The sequence below is a fragment of the Agelaius tricolor genome, unplaced genomic scaffold (genome assembly GCF_023055355.1).
Source record: "Agelaius tricolor isolate 1412-34295 unplaced genomic scaffold, bAgeTri1.0.p SCAF_10, whole genome shotgun sequence".
Taxonomy (NCBI): domain Eukaryota; kingdom Metazoa; phylum Chordata; class Aves; order Passeriformes; family Icteridae; genus Agelaius; species Agelaius tricolor.
This window is the reverse complement of record NW_027269270.1, coordinates 34809223-34825997: the sequence shown is the minus strand read 5'-3', so window position 1 is coordinate 34825997 and position 16775 is coordinate 34809223. Positions and strand designations below refer to the sequence as shown.

Here is a 16775-nt window from a genome sequence, read left to right as displayed (position 1 = left end):
ATAAAGCATTTCTGACACAGCTTTTTAGAGCCAGAGGCACTTCCTGAGCCTCGGGAGCCACCTGGATAGAGCCCTTCACCCCAAATCCCACTTTTCCCCTCCTTGTTCCTCACTAAACGTTTGAGGTTTTGAAATCCGGTAACAAAGCAATAATTTGCGTTGAGCCGCGGTGTTTCGGGGCTGTTTGAGAGCCCGGCTCGTGTTTGTCCCGCAGGTGTTGTACAAAGAGAACGTGGGGCAGGCGACCCCCACGCCCGTCACTCCCGAGATGGAGCGAGTCAGACGCAACCAGGAGCAGATTAGCTCGGTATTCCCGCAGGAAAACCCTGCCCAGACCTCGCACCGCCCTGCTTAACACCCCAGGAGGGCCAGGAGCTCTTCTGAATAACCTCACTCTGCCTGGTTTTATTTAACCCTCTAATCTTTTCTTTCAAAAGTCACCTCTTAAGTACTGGAATTCTAAAGGATCCTTTTTGTCATTTAACTTGTTAATACGATTTTTCCTGACTTTTTCCCCCACCCTTTCCTAATTTGAAAGGATTTTTTTTTGTCATTTAACTTGTTAATACGATTTTTCCCTAATTATTATTATTTTTTTTTATTTTTTTTCCTCCTAACGGCTGGTGTTGAGTGCAAACCCAGTAACACCCAGGTGTGGTGTGTAGTTCTGCCCTGTGACTGAGTTCCTCTGTGGTCTGTAGGTTGCATACAGGGAAGGTTTAGGGAAGGCCACTCCCAGCCCGGTCACTCCGGAGATGGAGAGAGTCAAGCGGAACCAAGAACAAATCAGCTCGGTACTGAGAGCACCGCAAGCGCCTTGTGTCAAAAATAACCATCCTCAGCCAAACTCCACCTAATTCAGCCTTATTTCCCCAGTCTTCCTTATTTTTGCCTATTTTCCCTTTGATGTTTTAAATTATTTTTTTTTACCTTTTGCCAATAACGTTTCAGCTGCTTTGTTTCCCGAGATCTTTTCCACTCTGCAGGGCTGAGTTTGCTTGAACATTAACCCCAGTCCCTGGAAAAGCTGGAATTCTCCCAGCCTGAGCTGTGTTTGTGCCCTGCAGGTGCTGTACAAGGAGCACATGGCCAAGGGAACTCCGACCCCGCTGACCCCGGAGATGGAGAGAGCCAAACGCAACCAGGAGAACATCAGCTCGGTGGGTGCAACACAGGAGAGGGACTTTTCATCCCTGAAACCCTCGCTCAGACAGGAGAGGTTTGGAAGGATGTGGGATTCTTCAAAACTTCCTGGTGCAATCAAGTATTTCTGTGGTGAATTGGGTTCTCTTGGGGAGTTTTTAAGCAGTTAAATTTCAAGTTACGGCCGTAGTACCCCGTGACATATAAAATTATGGTTCTTCAGTAAGAGTCACTTATAAAAAAATTGTATAAAAATCTGGGACTAGCCCTTCTTTGGCAGCCTGGTGCTCCAGAGGTGACTCCAGGGGTGACTCCTGTGCTTCTCCTCCCCTGGCAGGTTCTTTACTCTGACAGTTTCCGCAAGCAAGTCCAAGGAAAAGCTGCCTACGTCCTGGACACGCCGGAGATGCGGCGCGTGCGGGAGACCCAGAAGCACATCTCCACTGTAAGAGCTCTGCCAGAGGTGGCCTTCCCCTGGGGGTTCAGTAGGAAAGGAGTTCAATATGAAGTTCAATAGAAAAGGAGTTCAGTATAAAACTAACCCTGCCTGGTAGCAAGGACGACGTGTCCTACCAGCTTTGGGTACTCAAGGCGTTGATGCTAAAGCAAGTCTGGGATTCGGGTTGGGAAGGGCAAAGCTCAGGAGCTGGCAATGCCCCCGAGGGAAGCAGGAATCACAATCCTTTGGAATTGCAGGTGAAGTACCACGAGGACTTTGAGAAGAGCAAGGGGAGCTTCACGCCCGTGGTGACCGACCCCATCACGGAGCGCGTGAAGAAGAACATGCAGGACTTCAGTGACATCAGCTACAGGGGCATCCAGAGGAGGGTGGTGGAGATGGAGCGGAAGCGCGTGGACCAGGACCAGGAGAACCTCACAGGTCAGGAGACCTGGGCACATCTGCTACAGGAGGGGTCTCATTTAAGCTCAGCCACATCAATTCCAGTCATCATTACTTGGTGATGTTCTATCCAAGTCCTTTTTGGAAATATTCTCTGCCAGCAGCTGTAAATGACCTGTGACCTGCTGTCCCCACCTTGATAATGTCACATTGCATTTGTGATTCTTCTATTTTGAACTCCATCTCTATCTATTAGAGAAATACTTTGCTGTAGATTGATTGTGAAAAAGCCAAATTTATGCTATAGAATTGAGAAGCACTAAATTATAAAAGCAGGGTGATTTTTCGAAGAATTCCAGACTGGTTTGGGGTGCAGGGACATTAAAGCCCATCCAGTCTCACCCTGCCATGAGCAGGACACCTTCCACTATCCCAGGGAGCTCCAAGCCCCATCCAGCCCGGCCTTGGCCACTCCCAGTGTGAGGAGGACACACGTCCTGTCCTGCTGTCCTGTGCTGCTCAGCCTCTCCTCAGGAAATGTCCCTTTTCCTGCAGGGCTCCGGGTGTGGAGAACCAACCCCGGCTCCGTCTTCGACTACGACCCCGCCGAGGACAACATCCAGTCCCGGAGCCTGCACATGATCTCAGGTGTGTCCCAGGGGCTGCAGGGGCAAGATGGGATTGAACTCCTGCAAGGGTGGGGTCTGGGTGCCAAACAGAGCTGAGACCCCAAGGACACAGGGGGCAGAGGAGAAATTGGCTGTAGCTGCTCCTCACCAGTGTAACTAATGGCCAAAAAATACATTATTAATTTTCCTTTTGTAAAAGGATCCAGCAGAGGCAGGAGGAGGATTGTTTATATGATCCACAGGTGCCATGGTACAACCTGTGCTTCCTTTTGGAATTACGGAGCAGGCTGTTCTCAGTGACCTTTTTTTTTATTTCCTGTCTGAGAGGAAAAATACCTGGATGGTAGAAAATCGTGGGGATAGCCCTGTGCTGTGTCAGGAAGAAAATCACAGGATAATTAGAATAAAAATTTTGTAAGTTACGGGAACTGAGGGAAAAGAGGCTGGAGAAAGGATAAAATACTGTAAATATTGAAGAGCAGGACTTCAGCATGGACTGCTTAAAAAAAGCACTGGGAAATCCCACTATGGTACGCTGGGATTGTGGAAAAGTTGAGCTTAGCAGGGCTGGGTTCTATGAGGACTCAGCTCTAGGGTTGGTAACTCTGAGAGCCCTGGGACTGGTGACTCCAAGTGCCCCAGGGGTGGTGACTCTGAGCCCTGGGTTTGGTGGCTCTGAGAGCCCCAGGGTGGTGACTCTGAGCCTTGGGTTTGGTGACTCTGAGCCTTGGGTTTGGTGGCTCCAGGATCCCCAGGGGTGGTGACTCCAGGATCCCCAGGGTGGTGGCTGTGAGCCCTGGGTTTGGTGACTCTGAGCCCTGGGTGTGGTGGCTGTGAGCCCCAGGGGTGGTGGCTCCAGGAGCCCCAGGGTGGTGGCTGTGAGCCCTGGGTGTGGTGGCTCTGAGCCCCAGGGGTGGTGGCCCCAGGAGCCCCAGGGTGGTGGCTGTGAGCCCTGGGTTTGGTGGCTCTGAGCCCCAGGGGTGGTGGCTCCAGGAGCCCCAGGGTGGTGGCTCTGAGAGCCCCAGGGGTGGTGGCTGTGAGCCCCAGGGTGGTGGCTGTGAGCCCCAGGGTGACAGTCCCCGCGGTGCCCCCAGTCCAGGCTCAGCGCCGCAGCCGTGAGCACTCGCGCTCCGCCAGCGCCCTGAGCATCAGCGGCGCGGCCGACGAGAAATCCGAGCCCTCGGAGGGCACCGACCAGCGCCTGTCCTACTACAGCAACGGGGGCTTCTTCACCACCACGGCCACAGGTACAGCCAGCCCGGGGGGACACACGGGCTCCCCACTGCTCGTGGCAGCCAGGGAAAAACACGGCTCCAAAATGCTGAGTCGCACACAAGAAACAGCCGTAAATGTGTTTTAAACTGACCTTAACCCACCCCCATGACACATCCCTGATCTTTATCCCAACCAGCTCCATCACAATCCCATAATCCCCACACAATGATCTCTATCCAGGCCTGCTCCATCACAATCCCATAATAATCCCACACAATGATTTCTATCTCAACCAGCTCCATCACAATCCCATAATAACCCTACACAATGATCCTTCTCCAGATCAGCGCCATCACAATCCCATAAACCCCACACAATGATCTCTATCCCAACTACCTCCATCACAATCCCATAACAAAAGCCCTACGCAATGATCTTTGTCCATCCCATAATAACCCCACCCTCTCTCTGCAGTGGGCTACAAGCAGGTCAAGACCATTGAGCTGCCACAGCAACGCTCATCCTCAGTGGCCACCCAGCAAACCACGGTGTCCTCAGTGCCTTCCCACCCCTCCACTGCTGGGGTGAGTAACCCTGGGGCACCTGGAGGGGTCACAGCCACTGATTAATAATTAATTAACACTATTAATAGTGTTAATCCAAGACCGAGTTGGTGGCATTCCAGTCTATGGGGCTGAGCGTCTGTATGAAACCAGGTGTGACAGGGACTTGAGGGGGACAGAGCCTCCCCTGGGCCTGGAAAGTTGGAATGAGCACCTGGAAATTTGGAATGGGCATTTGGAAACCTGGAATGGGCATTTGGAAACCTGGAATGGGCTCTTCTTCCTCCTCAGCCCTTGAAAAGTGAGGGGTGGGAGGAAGTGCTCCTTCAGGGACTGCCTCTGGAGTCAAGGACAGTGGGAATGGCATCGTCCCCAAAAACTGCTGGGAGGCAACAACTTGAAAGTGACACTTGGAGCTGGTGGTGCCCAAGGCCGCTGTGGGGACACTGCTCAGGCTCAGTGCCACCAGCAGCCCCCGGGGCTGTGGCACTCAGGCACCCAAGGGGCTCAGGGAGGGAGGAGAATCCACAGCCAGGTTTGAAGGAGCAGCCAGACCCTGCCATGACACCAATCCCAGCCCCTGGGGTTTGACCATGTCCCTTCTGTCCCTGCAGAAGACATCCCAGGCCATTTCAGGGTTTGAGCACGTCCCTTTGTGTCCCTGAAGACATCGTGTCCCCTGTAAAGCTCTGACCGTGTCCCTTCCGTCCCTGCAGAAAACATTCCAGGCTATGTCAGGGCTTGCCCATGTCCCTTTTGTCCCATGTCAAGGTGTGACCGTGTCCCTTCTGTCCCTTGTGTCCTTTCTGGGCCAAGTGAGAGTGTGACCATGTCCCTTCTGTCCTGTGTCCCTGCAGAAGATGCCCCGGCCATGTCAGGGTGTGACCGTGTGACCACATCCCTTCTGTCCCATGTCGGGGTGTCACCATGTCCCTTGTGTCCCTTCAGAAGAGGTTCTGAGCCATGTCAGGCTCTGGCCATGTCCCTCCTGTCCCTGCAGAAGTTCTGATCTCTGTCAGGGTGTGGCCATGTCCCTTGTGTCCCTTCAGAAGAAGTTCTGATCTCTGTCAGGGTGTGGCCGTGTCCCTTGTGTCCCTGTAAGGCTCTGACCCTGTCCCTCCTGTCCCTGCAGAAGTTCTGATCTCTGTCAGGGTGTGGCCGTGTCCCTTGTGTCCCTGTAAGGCTCTGACCCTGTCCCTGCTGTCCCTGCAGAAGACGTTCCGGGCCATGTACGACTACACGGCGGCGGACGCAGACGAGGTGTCCTTCAAGGACGGGGACACCATTGTCAACGTGCAGGCCATCGACGAGGGCTGGATGTACGGCACCGTGCAGAGAACCGGCAAGACCGGCATGCTGCCCGCCAACTACGTGGAGGCCGTGTGAGCCCTCCTGCCCCTCTCAGCCACACCAGAAACAACTGCAGAGCAAAACACACCTGGAGTATTTCACACAACGTTTCCTAAAGTGCCTCTAAGCACATCCTGCCCTTCTCCCAGCGCCAAACAGGCCCAGCTGTTGTCTGGGATTTCAAACGTTTCGTCGCACACTAAGACACTACACAACAGCTCCACAATTCCACCACACACATTATATGATTCATTCTGCCACAAAGAGAATTTTACTGGGCTGTTCTGAAACGTTTCAATCTCTTCACTTGGTTTTCCATTTAAGCTTTGGATTTCAACCCGATTTATTTGGGGAGGGAAAAAGCAGGCACCCCTCTCCTGCTTGCTGAGCTCTCATGAATGTGTTCTGCTGCAACTGTTCTGGGGGCAAAAGCTGTGATTTCTTGTAAATTAGTGATGAATAAAGCTGAGGTTTCTGCAGTATGGATGGATGGGTGCTGTGGTGCTGGAAAAGGGAATTCACCCCACAAACTGCTGAGGAAGGAAAGGACCCAGAGCTGGGGTCATTCCATATCTGAACATCAATTTTTGCTTCATCTACCGCAGCACTTGGCAGCAGCCACTCCACAGGAAAGAAGGGAATAAAAACCCCTGGATATTCTATCTCCCATAGATTAAATCCAAGTTAACAGCAGGGGTTGCAGCATCACCCCTGAGGAATTCAGAGTCCAGAGGGAATTCCCAGCAGGGGCAGCCTGGAAGGGAAATGTCCCAACCTTCCCAAGGCAGGTCCAGCACTGGGAGTTGGGATCAAAACCCGTCCCATGGGTCAGGAACATCCTTACCTGGAGAGCTGAACTCTCCTAAGGAGGCAGATCTGGAACCAAAACAACCACAAAAAGCCACAGAGCTTCTTCCCCTTGTAGCTCCAGGCTGTTTGCCCTGTCCCTTTTCTCCATGAGACACAAACAGGGCAAAAAACACTGAGAGTTTGGCAGCCCAGATCCCACCCTGTCCTCAAGGACCTGCACCGGTGACATTCCAAGGTCCCTCCCAGCCTCGGGAATCCAAACCTGAGGGGAAGCTGGAGAGAGAAAAAGCCCAGAAGCCACCAAAGCACGAGGCCACAACCAAGTCTGGGAACTATCAGCTCTTTTATTTGCCCATGTAAAAGTTGGAAAACCACCTGCAGCAGTTCCTTTCAATAAACACCCATCTGGATAGCTACAGTACAATATATACAGATCAGAATCCCAGAGGGAAAACCTGGGAGTTCTGGCTGAAGGTCTCCAAGCAGCAGCAATGCAGTCCATGCAATTAAAACTCCATAAATTATTACCCAACATCTGCTGTGAGTCTGTACACAATATACAAAGAGCTCTTGTCCAATCCATCATTTCCTCACGGAAAAGTCTTCCCACCAGGAGAGCTGCTGCCAGCAAGGGCCAGGGCACAGCCTGGGAGGCTCTGCAGAGTCTCTCTCCCGTGCAAGCACATTTCCTCTGAGCTTGAGTCGTACAAAAATACATGGAAAAATAGATCCAGTACAAATCCCAGGCTCCTGCTGGAGGGAATTGAGCCCAGCTCACCTCACAGGCGCTGCCAGAGCTCCAGAGGAGGCAGCTGGGGCAGGAGGGGCAGCTGCAGCTCTCAGCCCCCTCTCAGCAAGAGTCTGCAGCAGTAAGAACACTTTGGGTTTGGAAAAAAATAATTTAATTACTCTGTTGGTTTGGTTTTTCACAGTCTCTGCTATTGCACGGCTTTGTCAGGTTTTTCTTTCACGGCCCGAAAGAAAGATGCATAGCAATCCCACAGGAACAGCTCTGCCAGGGAGGAAACAGCCCCACAGCTCTGGGAGGGGGAGGAACCAGCAGGGAATAAAGGCAAAGAAATAAAAGGCAAAAAAAAGGGCAAAACAAAAAAAAAAAAAAAACAGCAAAAGGAAAAAGGTAAAATGGAAAAAGGAAAAAAAAAAAAAAGGGGAGGAAAAAAGGAAAAAAAAGGGAAAAAAAAAGGGAAAAAAAAGGAAAAAAAAGGAAAAAAAAGGAAAAAAAAGGAAAAAAAAAGGAAAAAAAAAAGGAAAAAAAAGGAAAAACGGGGAAAAAAGGAAAAAGGAAAAAAAGGAAAAAAAGGAAAAAAAAGGAAAAGAAAAAAGGAAAAAATAAAAGGAAAAAAGAGGAAAAAAGGAAAAAAGGAAAAAAAGGAAAAAAAAGGAAAAAAAGAAAAAAGGAAAAAAGGAAAAACAAGGAAAAAAAAGGAAAAAGGAAAAAACAAAAGGAAAAAACAGAAAAAAAAGGGAAAAAAAGGAAAAAATAATAAAAAGGAAAAAAAACCGAAAAAAGAAAAAAAAAAAAAAAAAGAGATGATAAATCCATGAAGATGTTAAGAACATATCCTGTAGCCAAGAAGCAGCCTGAAGCAGTGAGGGAGCAGCAAGGAAGGCCCGTGGGGCAGTGCTGGAGCGGCTCCTCCTCCCTGAGCAGGGGCAGCTACTCGGGGCCCTGGGCCTGCAGGCTCCTGGTGATGCTCGAGGCCATGGCCAGCAGCTTCTCCTGCATCTCCAGGAGCTGCCTGCCAGAGTAGGCACGGAGATCCTGGCAGCTCAGCTGGGCTGCCAGGGCCTGCACCTGCCCCAGCAGATCCATGGGGGGCTGCTCACCACTGCTGCTGCTGCTGCCTGTGTCCAGCAGATCTGCAGGGAGGGAAAGGAGACAAGTGCAGGGAGAGCTGAGCAGAATTCCAGCTGCTTCTGTACAAAACCCCATCTCTGAGCAGCCTGCAATGCATTTATTCCGTGGGAAACATTCCCAGAGAGGCACTGCACACCCTGCCCTTCCTCGGGGTTAGGAGAAAACTCAACCCAAAATAAAAACTAAAGGATGAGGTGTCCCCAGCGGGAGAGGATGAAGACAGCACAGCAGAACCCTCCAAACCCAAAGCAAAAAGCCACCAGCAGGTACCTGCTGCAAGTTTTTCCTCTTCTCCACTCAGAGATTTCTCCTCCACATCATTTCCAGGCTTCTCAGCATCTTCAGGCACTGTGCTTTCCTCCAACACTCGAGATTTCACCTGGGCGTTTTTTGGGGAGAGAAAACATTTTCAGATTGAAAAAAAAATATAAATAAATTACAGGGTTAAGATATATTTTAGCCCCATAATAAATCCAATCACTTTTCCTGTTAATAATAACAGTTTAACCAAGTCATCTGTATCTTAAACTCAACAGTACTGAGGCAGGCAGGGATTAGGTTTAAAGTGCTGTTTTTAATGAAGGAAAAAAGGACACCATTCCTGCTGCAGTAATGAGATCACTGCTGGAATTCCACTTTACCTGTTGCTCGTGGTATCCCTTCAGAGCTCTTTTGACATTGGAGACCTTGGGGGAGCGGATGGGGAGAGTTTTGATCTCCAGAGCTGTCAGAGTGCTCAGGTCTCCCACGGTCTTGATGTTCTTGGCTCGGATGAGCTGCCCCAGGCCCCTGGCGCTGCAGCAGGGGAGGCAAAATGGGGTTATTGGCACACAGGCAGGGAATATCCCCAGCTGGAGGGGACCCACAGGCTCATCAATCCAGCTCCTGGCCCTGCACCAACTCCCCAGCCCTGGGGAGCTTTCCAGTCATCAAATAAGTACTTGAAGAATGCCAAAATATTCACAAGTCTCTTCTTCCACACCCAACCAACCCCAATCCCTTTAAAGAATTCAGGCTAAAATTGTGGTTTGGTGGGCTCAGTCAGAGCTCAGTTTCTACTGAAATGTCACCTCCAAAAGCAAGGAGCCACTGACCAGATGTTGGATGTGATCTGAGGTAAAATGACATCCACAGGGGCCTTGCAGCCAGCCAAGGCAGGGTACACAAACTCCGAGAGGCACGGCAGGGACTCCTTGGCCATCTCTGTGATCTGGGGTAACACAGGCAAAGTGTTAAATTAACTGTCACCCACTGAATACAGGGAAAAAAAATAGAAGAGAAACATGAACCAAAGCACTTCTTACTAAACACTTCTTTGAGCTCTTAAATTTAAGGGTACGAGATCCTGGGGACAGAAATCCTTTGGTTGGAGTGGTAATGTGCTGGATAGAAAAAGAGGAAAAAAACATCTCAGGGTGGTAGGAATTGAGTCAATGGTAGGAATTCAGTTAACAGCAGGAATTCAGTTCATAGTGAGATTTTAGCCCCTGAAACCTCAGAGTTCACTGGAGTTCACAGTAACAGAATGAGTCAGGCTAAAGCAGTTTTGTTTCTTACACTTCTGCTCCTCAGCCCTTACAACTGTGTGTAAGCAACTGCAAACATGCACTAAAGCCATGCTGTTTATGATAAATACACAAATACAACAGAACATTGTTCCAGGCTTTACCCTGACCTGCATGTTAGAGAGGATTTTAAGACTCCTGGAGGAGGGTGAGGAATGGGATCTGATGACAGGACTCCTCCTGTCGATGTCGTCTGCCAGGCCCTCCTGGAAAATGGGGTTTGCAAAAGACACTCGGCGGATCTGGGGAGGAGAGAAGGAGGTTTTAGAGTGGGAACTCAACCCAGCACAGCCTGGGGAAGCCACTCTGAGGAGACAAAAAAACCAAAATCAGTTTGGAATCAGTGAAGTTCTTGAATGACCCAGGGAATGTCTGAGCCAAGGACAGACTGTGAGAATTCCCTCAGGATTCTCTGTGTACTACCCTGAGCGTGCTGCTCCTGCCTGTGCAGTGACCCAGGGTGCTCTGCTTCAAAATAAACCCCTCACAATGCAAATCTGGCACATTGCAAACCCAAACCTCAGCATTCCTGTAAGATTACTCACACCAGTCCCCAGTAACTCAACAGATTGGGAATGATTTCAGCTCCCCGTGCCAGTTTTGCAGCGAGCAGCACAATCCCCATGGAGTACCTTGTTGGCAGGTGACAGGGAATCATCCTCCTGGCTCCTCTTGACCCCTCTCTTGAGGATGCTGGTGGATGGGGAGGCTGAGGGGGACCAGGTGCAGCGGGCCTGGAGGCTGGTGGGGCTTTCAGCCACCTGCACTGGGGGCTCCCCTTCCACCTTCAGGGGGGAATCCACACTCTGATCTGCCAAGGCCACGTTTTCAGGCACTTTGATTTCAGTTTCCAACAATTCCTCCTTCATCTCTTGGTCTGGAATAACACAAGTTTCCCCAGCAGAGTTCTCAGCTTCTCCTTTATCCTCCTGATTTCCTTCCAGCCCCTTCATCTCTTTTTCCTCAGGTTTGCTGTCAACATCCAGCTCCTCAGGCTCCTCCTCCAGCTGCCCATTCTCCTTTATTTCCTCCTCTTCTGCAGCTGCTGGTTCTTCCCCCTGGTCCCCTGAGTCCAGGCCGCTCTCCCTGGGCTCTTCAGGAACACTCTCAGGCAGAACCTGTTCTGTGGGCTCCTTCTGCTCAGCAGGTTCCTCTATTTCCTCCATGGATTCAGTGATTTCAGGTGCTGAACCCTCTGGATCCTCTGGATTCTCCTCCTCCACCCCCACACTGCTTCCCTGCAGGTTTTCCACATCCATTTCCTGCCTGTCCAAGCTGAAGGTGCTGGGTTCCTCGGGAGGATGCAATGGGGTGCTCATTCCACAGGGAGCCAGGGCCAAGCTCTCCTCCAGATCTGAGGGAGCAGAAACATTCTGAGCTGGGCTCTGAGCTGGGCTCTGTGCTGGGGTCATCTCAGGCTCCTCCAGCTCAGGGCCTTTCTCCTTTTTTGACTCAGAGAGCTTCGATTCAGTCACCTGCTGCTTTGGCTTTTTGAAGCAGCAATCACAGCTCTTGATTTTTTTCACCCTTTTGCTTCTCTTGTTGTGGCACTCGGGGCTTTGCACAGAGGAGTCCCCTGTGCTGCTGTGCCTCTCCTCTGCTGCTCTGCCATCCTGCTCAGACACGCAGGGGCTGCACAGTGACTCCATGGGTGCATCACCCTTGCCTGGCTCCACGCTGGTGTCCTGCAGAGCGCCTGGGTGCTCAGAGCTGCCAGAGCCCACAGCTTCCCCAGCAGCTGCAGCAATTTCCTGCTTTTCCAGGCCACCTGGCTCAGCTGGCACTGCAGCACCTGTGCCAACCTCAGGCTCAGCTTTACTGGCCTCCTGTGCACTCTTAGTTTCACTTCCCTGGGCAGAGCCCTCAGGGCTCTGGCTCCCTGCCTGTCCCTCTTTCAATTTCCCTTCAAGAGAATTGCTCCTGCTCCTCACTTTCACGGGTTTTTTCTTCTTGGTGCTCTCCTCCCTGCCCTCAGAGCTGTCAGCCTCAGAGTTTTCTATGCTGGACAGTAACCCCTGGGAAGATCTCCTGGTGTGGTACCGTGGGCGCTCCACCTTCTGCCCCGCTGTGCTCAGGCTGCCCTGACCTTCCCCCTCTGCCCTGGGGGCATCCTCTGCCCTCCTGCCCCCTCTGCTGCCCTCCTCCTCCAGGCCCCTGAGAGCAGGAGAGTCCTTGGAGCTCCACTCCTCTGCCACTCTCTCAGGCTGGCTGCTCTCTTTTGTGTTCTCTGCGGCTTTCCCAGGAATTCCTTTCTGCTTTTGGGACCCATCAGCTTTCCCCTGGGACAGCTTCTTCTGCCCAGCTTTCTCCTCCTCTTTCCTCCTGTCTCTCTTGGGGAGCCCATCCTCCCTCTCCTGGCTGCCCGAGGAGCTCTCCGCAGGCTCCGAGCGTCTCCTGGAGGAACGTCTCAGCTGCTTCTGCTGAGGGGACACCTGTGGCACCTGGCTGTCCTCCCCTGGGGCCTGCTCAGGGCAGCTGCTGCTCTCTGGGGGGGTGTTTTCTTTGGAGTCCGTGTCCAGCCCCTGGGCCTTCTCCATTTCTGCGATGGCATCCTCGGCTCTCTGGATGTCGGCCTCCGTGGAGAGCAGAGCCTGGGAGTGGCTGAGCAGGATGTGCTCCACGTCCTGCACTGCAGAGCCCAGCTCAGCACCGCTCTCCAGGCTCTCAGGGGCCAGGGGCTCCTCTGGCCTGCCCTGCACCTTGGGTTTGCTGCCCTGCAGCTCCATCCTGCTCTGCCGGCGCGTCATCCTGCGCGCGGCCCCCTCGGCTTTTGGAGGGTTTTTGTCCTCCTCTCCAGGTTTCTCTGCTCTAGCTCCAGCCCTGCTGTCACTGCTGCTCTCCTGTGCTGCCTCAGCAGGAGTCCCAGCCAGCTCTGACACGGAGCTCAGAGGGGCTGGGCTGAAGGGCCGGCTCTCTGCAGCCCCGAATTTCTCCAGGGTGATGAAGGACTGGCGCCGGCTCACGGGCTGGGGCGTGCCAGAGACGATGTCACTGGAGGCTGAGCTGCTGGTGACATCTGCGGTGTCCTCCTTCCCTGCTGAGCTGCTGGGGACATCTGAGGTGTCCTCCTTCCCTGCTGAGGCCTCCTGGGGAGCTGCTTCCACAGAACTCGTCTCCAAGGCCTCTCCAATGGAGGTTTCCTCTGGGATCATCTCAGCGCTCTCGTTTTTGGTCTCCTCCGCGCTGGTGCAGGCCGGGCTCTCCTCTGAGCGACATCCTTCACTGCCCACCTTCTCCTCCTGTCCCAAAAACATCAACAGCAAAAGGTTTGTCCCAGGGATCAAATGGACACAGTTGTACCTGTCCTATGAATATTATACAATAATATTATACAATAATATTACTCAATAATATTATACAATAATATTATACAATAGTCAACTGCAGTCCTGGTGCAATAGAAAACAGCACACTCACGAGGTTTTTCCAACCACCAAATGATTTATTATCTGGGCTTTGATAGCTATGAAAGACACTTTTTAAAACCATTTAATCCCAAAATGAAGAACTCCAAAAATGCTCAAGTTTTGCTGTATTTCACCTGGTCTGACTGACTGCTAGCACAGCAGCTGTTCAGGCAAGTTCTCCCCAAAAGGAATTCAGGAATTACAGTCTTTACCCCAGTAAAATACTGTGGCAGCACGGGCACGTGGGTGATCACAAACTGCTCACATAAATTCTCCCATTCCAACATCAAACACACAGTGATTTGGCCTAAATGATATTCTAAATAATCCTAAAGGAATAAATGATATAAGGCAGAACACAGCACTGCAATGGTGTTAAAATTTCTCTCACTTGGTGTTGAGAATGGCAAACAAACCACAAAACCTTTCACATTTGGTAGAAACTGCTTTTAGTCACTATCAGACAACGGGAAATTACCTGAGGTTGGTTTGCAGGGTCTTCTTTGGCATTTTCTACTGCAGGTGGCATTTCCCTAGAAGAGAATGACTGAAATCAGTGTTGCTGTCAAAGGAGAACCCTTAAACAACCACAACTGGGCTCACCCTTAAACCTGCCAAAGGAGAACCCTTCAACAACCACAACTACTCACAAAGAATCCTCCTGGCTCTGGCTGTACTGGGAAAACGTGCTGGTGTCCTGGGAAGCATCCAAGTTGTTGTACATGGCAGGAATGTCAGCCCTGCAACAACACCAGGAATAGCAGTCAGACTCCTCTTTGGATTTATTATCTCCTTATTTCAAGGCCTTTCTTTTCAGCTGCATTAAATCTTTATTTTTGGGGAATAAAAGCTGCGATTGGGATCCCACTCTGCAGACTTCAGCCCAACCCAGAGGAGTTCCTGCCTCACGTCCTGCTCCTGCTGCCTAAGCACAGAAAACACACCAATATCATCCTCTCTCATTAAAACAGATCATTCTAAAGATTCTTCTGCCATCAAGATGAGCCTTGGGAACACCCTAATTCCTGACCTGCTGCTGACTCAAGAAATCCCTTCCTCAGATTGTTTTACCCAATCCTTTCATTTCCATGATTTATGAGAAATGACACCTTTGATTTCACACTCTTGAGTCCCCAGGTAAAAATCTGAACTCCAAATTCCCAAACTCCAAACAGACTAGAGGGAGTGTATTTAACCAGAAGGGGAAATGCAATTGCAAGAATAATTTGGTTGCTATAAAACAGCAAATCAAGGAACTCCCTTAGCTTTGAACTTCATAACTTGTATGGAGGAACAAGACTCAACGACCTGTGTTGGTGTAAGAAATAGGAACTGAAGTTAAGTCAGGCTCAGCCACTCAAGGAATGACATTTCACATAAGTTTAAAACAATAAATGACAGACCTCTTGGACCTAAGCACTTCCTTCTGATGTTCTGTCAATATTCTTGGTTTTGTTTCTGGAGGAATAAACACAAAATCAACAGATTTCTCCTCTTCCAGAAGCGTCTCACTTGTTGTCTTAGGAGATGGAAATTCTAGTTTTAACTGCAAAGAGATAAAAAACCCCAAATGCTTGGTTAGGAACAGGAGAGGAACTGGAAATCAGGAATTTCTGAAGGACATGGCCTATCTCTGTGAGAGATCTGCCCACCCCAGAGCCCACCAAAACCCAAATCTGTCACAGTCTCCACAGAGTGAGGACTTGGGCTCTTTCCTGCCACCCTCCCCAAAGCTCAGCAGAGAATTCTGACAGGAATATTAACCCTGACTCTGCTGGGCAGACCAAGCTGGAAAGGAAAACATTTCAGCATCCCCAAAGTGCTGATTTGGTCCTGAAGATCCTGGATTGGATTGCAGGACCCCTCTCTGGGATCACTTTACCTTGGCAGGTGTTGCTTGCCCGTTGCTGGACTTGTCTTTGCCATCACTTTTGGCTTCACTTGTCTGTGCCAAGATTGAATCTCGTTTCTGTCCCACCTTCACCTCCATTCCACTGATCTTTGCATCCAGCTGGGAATTCTCCATCTGCTCGGACAAAACCACACTGAATGCACTGTGGGAAGAGCTCCAGGCTCACAAACCCACCCTGTGGTAATTTCTAGAATAAAACCATCCCACGCTCACAAATTTCCTCTAAACTGTGCAGAGGACAACTTAAACAATTAATTCTTTCAAAGAAATTCCTAGCACTCTAAATTTACAATGTAGGAAGTGGTAAAAACCAGGTGAGTCTTTTGCCAGTGCTAACCCAGCAGAGTTTATCATCCTAAGCATGAAATCACTGCAGGTCAGTGAATCCCAACTGAGCAATTCCCATGAAATCCCAACCAAACATTTACCAGGTCAGAGAAGGGGCCGCTGCACTCCTCAGACACCTCAATGCTTTCAAAACCAGGCAGCAGCAGAGGGATTTTCTTTTTGGCTTGACTTAACACAGACCTGCCCAACAACAGAACACAATTTTGGATTGATGGGAGGGGGAAAGGTGCAGAGAAAGAGCAGCAGCTCTCACACAAACATGCCCAGGGAAGCAGAATGGGTGAGCTCTGCCTGAGGGATGTCAGGAACAAAAAGCTTGTTGCAGTGTGTCGCCATTTCCTGTCTCACCTATGCCATCCCCCTCAAGGATGCCAACCTTTCCCCCTCCCCTGTGCCCTCCTGCCTGGCACCTTCCAGCAAGGCATTGAGTGATTGGCAGATGCCCCCCAGGCCTGGGCTCATTGGTTTGTCCTGGTGTCCACATCCCCTGGCCCATTCCCTGCTCACACCTGGCTGGCCCTCACCTGTCCCTCCCCTCCCCTGTCCCCGGGGCTTAAAAAGGACACGAGACCATGGGGTTGGGGTCTCTGCCGTGTCTCTGCCAGCTCTGGCTGGAGCTGATACCACATTCAGAAATCTACCATGCTACAATAAACTCTGGATCTAAGCTCCACGGCAGAACCCGCTCCTTTTCTCTTCACCGTTGCCTGAACCTTTTCCACCAAAGGTAAACTGAGTTCCTATTTTGCCTGGACTTGTTCTGAGCGCCCAGCCGGCCAAAGGCATCTCTGGGGTGAAAACGCCACAGCTGCCGCCTTTGGCCCAGCAGCGAGGCCAGACAGAGCCAGGCAGGACACACCCGAAACATTTGGGGTTTAATATTTAATAAAAGCTGCTTCTCACTTGAGCTCCTCGGGGTAGGCGAGGGCGGAGGCCTTGGCGAAGGTGCAGTTCCAGAGCTGGGCGCTCTGCTGGCGGATCTGCTTGCTCCGGTGCTGGAAGGCGGCGCACAGCACGGGGCTCAGCTGCCGCAGCAGCTCCGAGTCGCAGGAGCCCGGGCAGTGGCACTGCAGGCACTGCAGGATCTCTGCCAGCAGCTTCTCCAGCTGGGGG

The 16775-nt window shown here is 51.1% G+C and overlaps 2 protein-coding genes across 2 annotated transcripts in view; one reads left to right on the top strand and one right to left on the bottom strand.

Moving 5' to 3' along the window:
• Positions 1-6201, top strand: part of NEB (nebulin) — a 99013-nt gene extending 92812 nt beyond the window's left edge. Inside the window, exons 140-148 of the mRNA XM_071434221.1 lie at positions 215-307; positions 702-794; positions 1068-1160; positions 1481-1588; positions 1840-2023; positions 2540-2632; positions 3708-3860; positions 4303-4412; positions 5604-6201. Of these exons, the coding sequence (XP_071290322.1) occupies positions 215-307; positions 702-794; positions 1068-1160; positions 1481-1588; positions 1840-2023; positions 2540-2632; positions 3708-3860; positions 4303-4412; positions 5604-5777 (1101 nt within the window). The 3' untranslated portion in view covers positions 5778-6201. The remainder of the gene's footprint in view (positions 1-214; positions 308-701; positions 795-1067; positions 1161-1480; positions 1589-1839; positions 2024-2539; positions 2633-3707; positions 3861-4302; positions 4413-5603) is intronic.
• Positions 6202-8123: 1922 nt separating this feature from the next.
• The window catches only part of RIF1 (replication timing regulatory factor 1), a 40495-nt gene continuing 31843 nt past the window's right edge, over positions 8124-16775 (bottom strand). Inside the window, exons 23-35 of the mRNA XM_071435511.1 lie at positions 16566-16768; positions 15743-15842; positions 15285-15428; positions 14806-14948; positions 14053-14142; positions 13881-13935; positions 10628-13234; positions 10106-10237; positions 9735-9812; positions 9525-9640; positions 9072-9225; positions 8701-8809; positions 8124-8432 (exon numbers count right to left, since the gene is read on the bottom strand). Coding sequence (XP_071291612.1) covers positions 8230-8432; positions 8701-8809; positions 9072-9225; positions 9525-9640; positions 9735-9812; positions 10106-10237; positions 10628-13234; positions 13881-13935; positions 14053-14142; positions 14806-14948; positions 15285-15428; positions 15743-15842; positions 16566-16768 — 4134 coding nt within the window. The 3' untranslated portion in view covers positions 8124-8229. The remainder of the gene's footprint in view (positions 8433-8700; positions 8810-9071; positions 9226-9524; positions 9641-9734; positions 9813-10105; positions 10238-10627; positions 13235-13880; positions 13936-14052; positions 14143-14805; positions 14949-15284; positions 15429-15742; positions 15843-16565; positions 16769-16775) is intronic.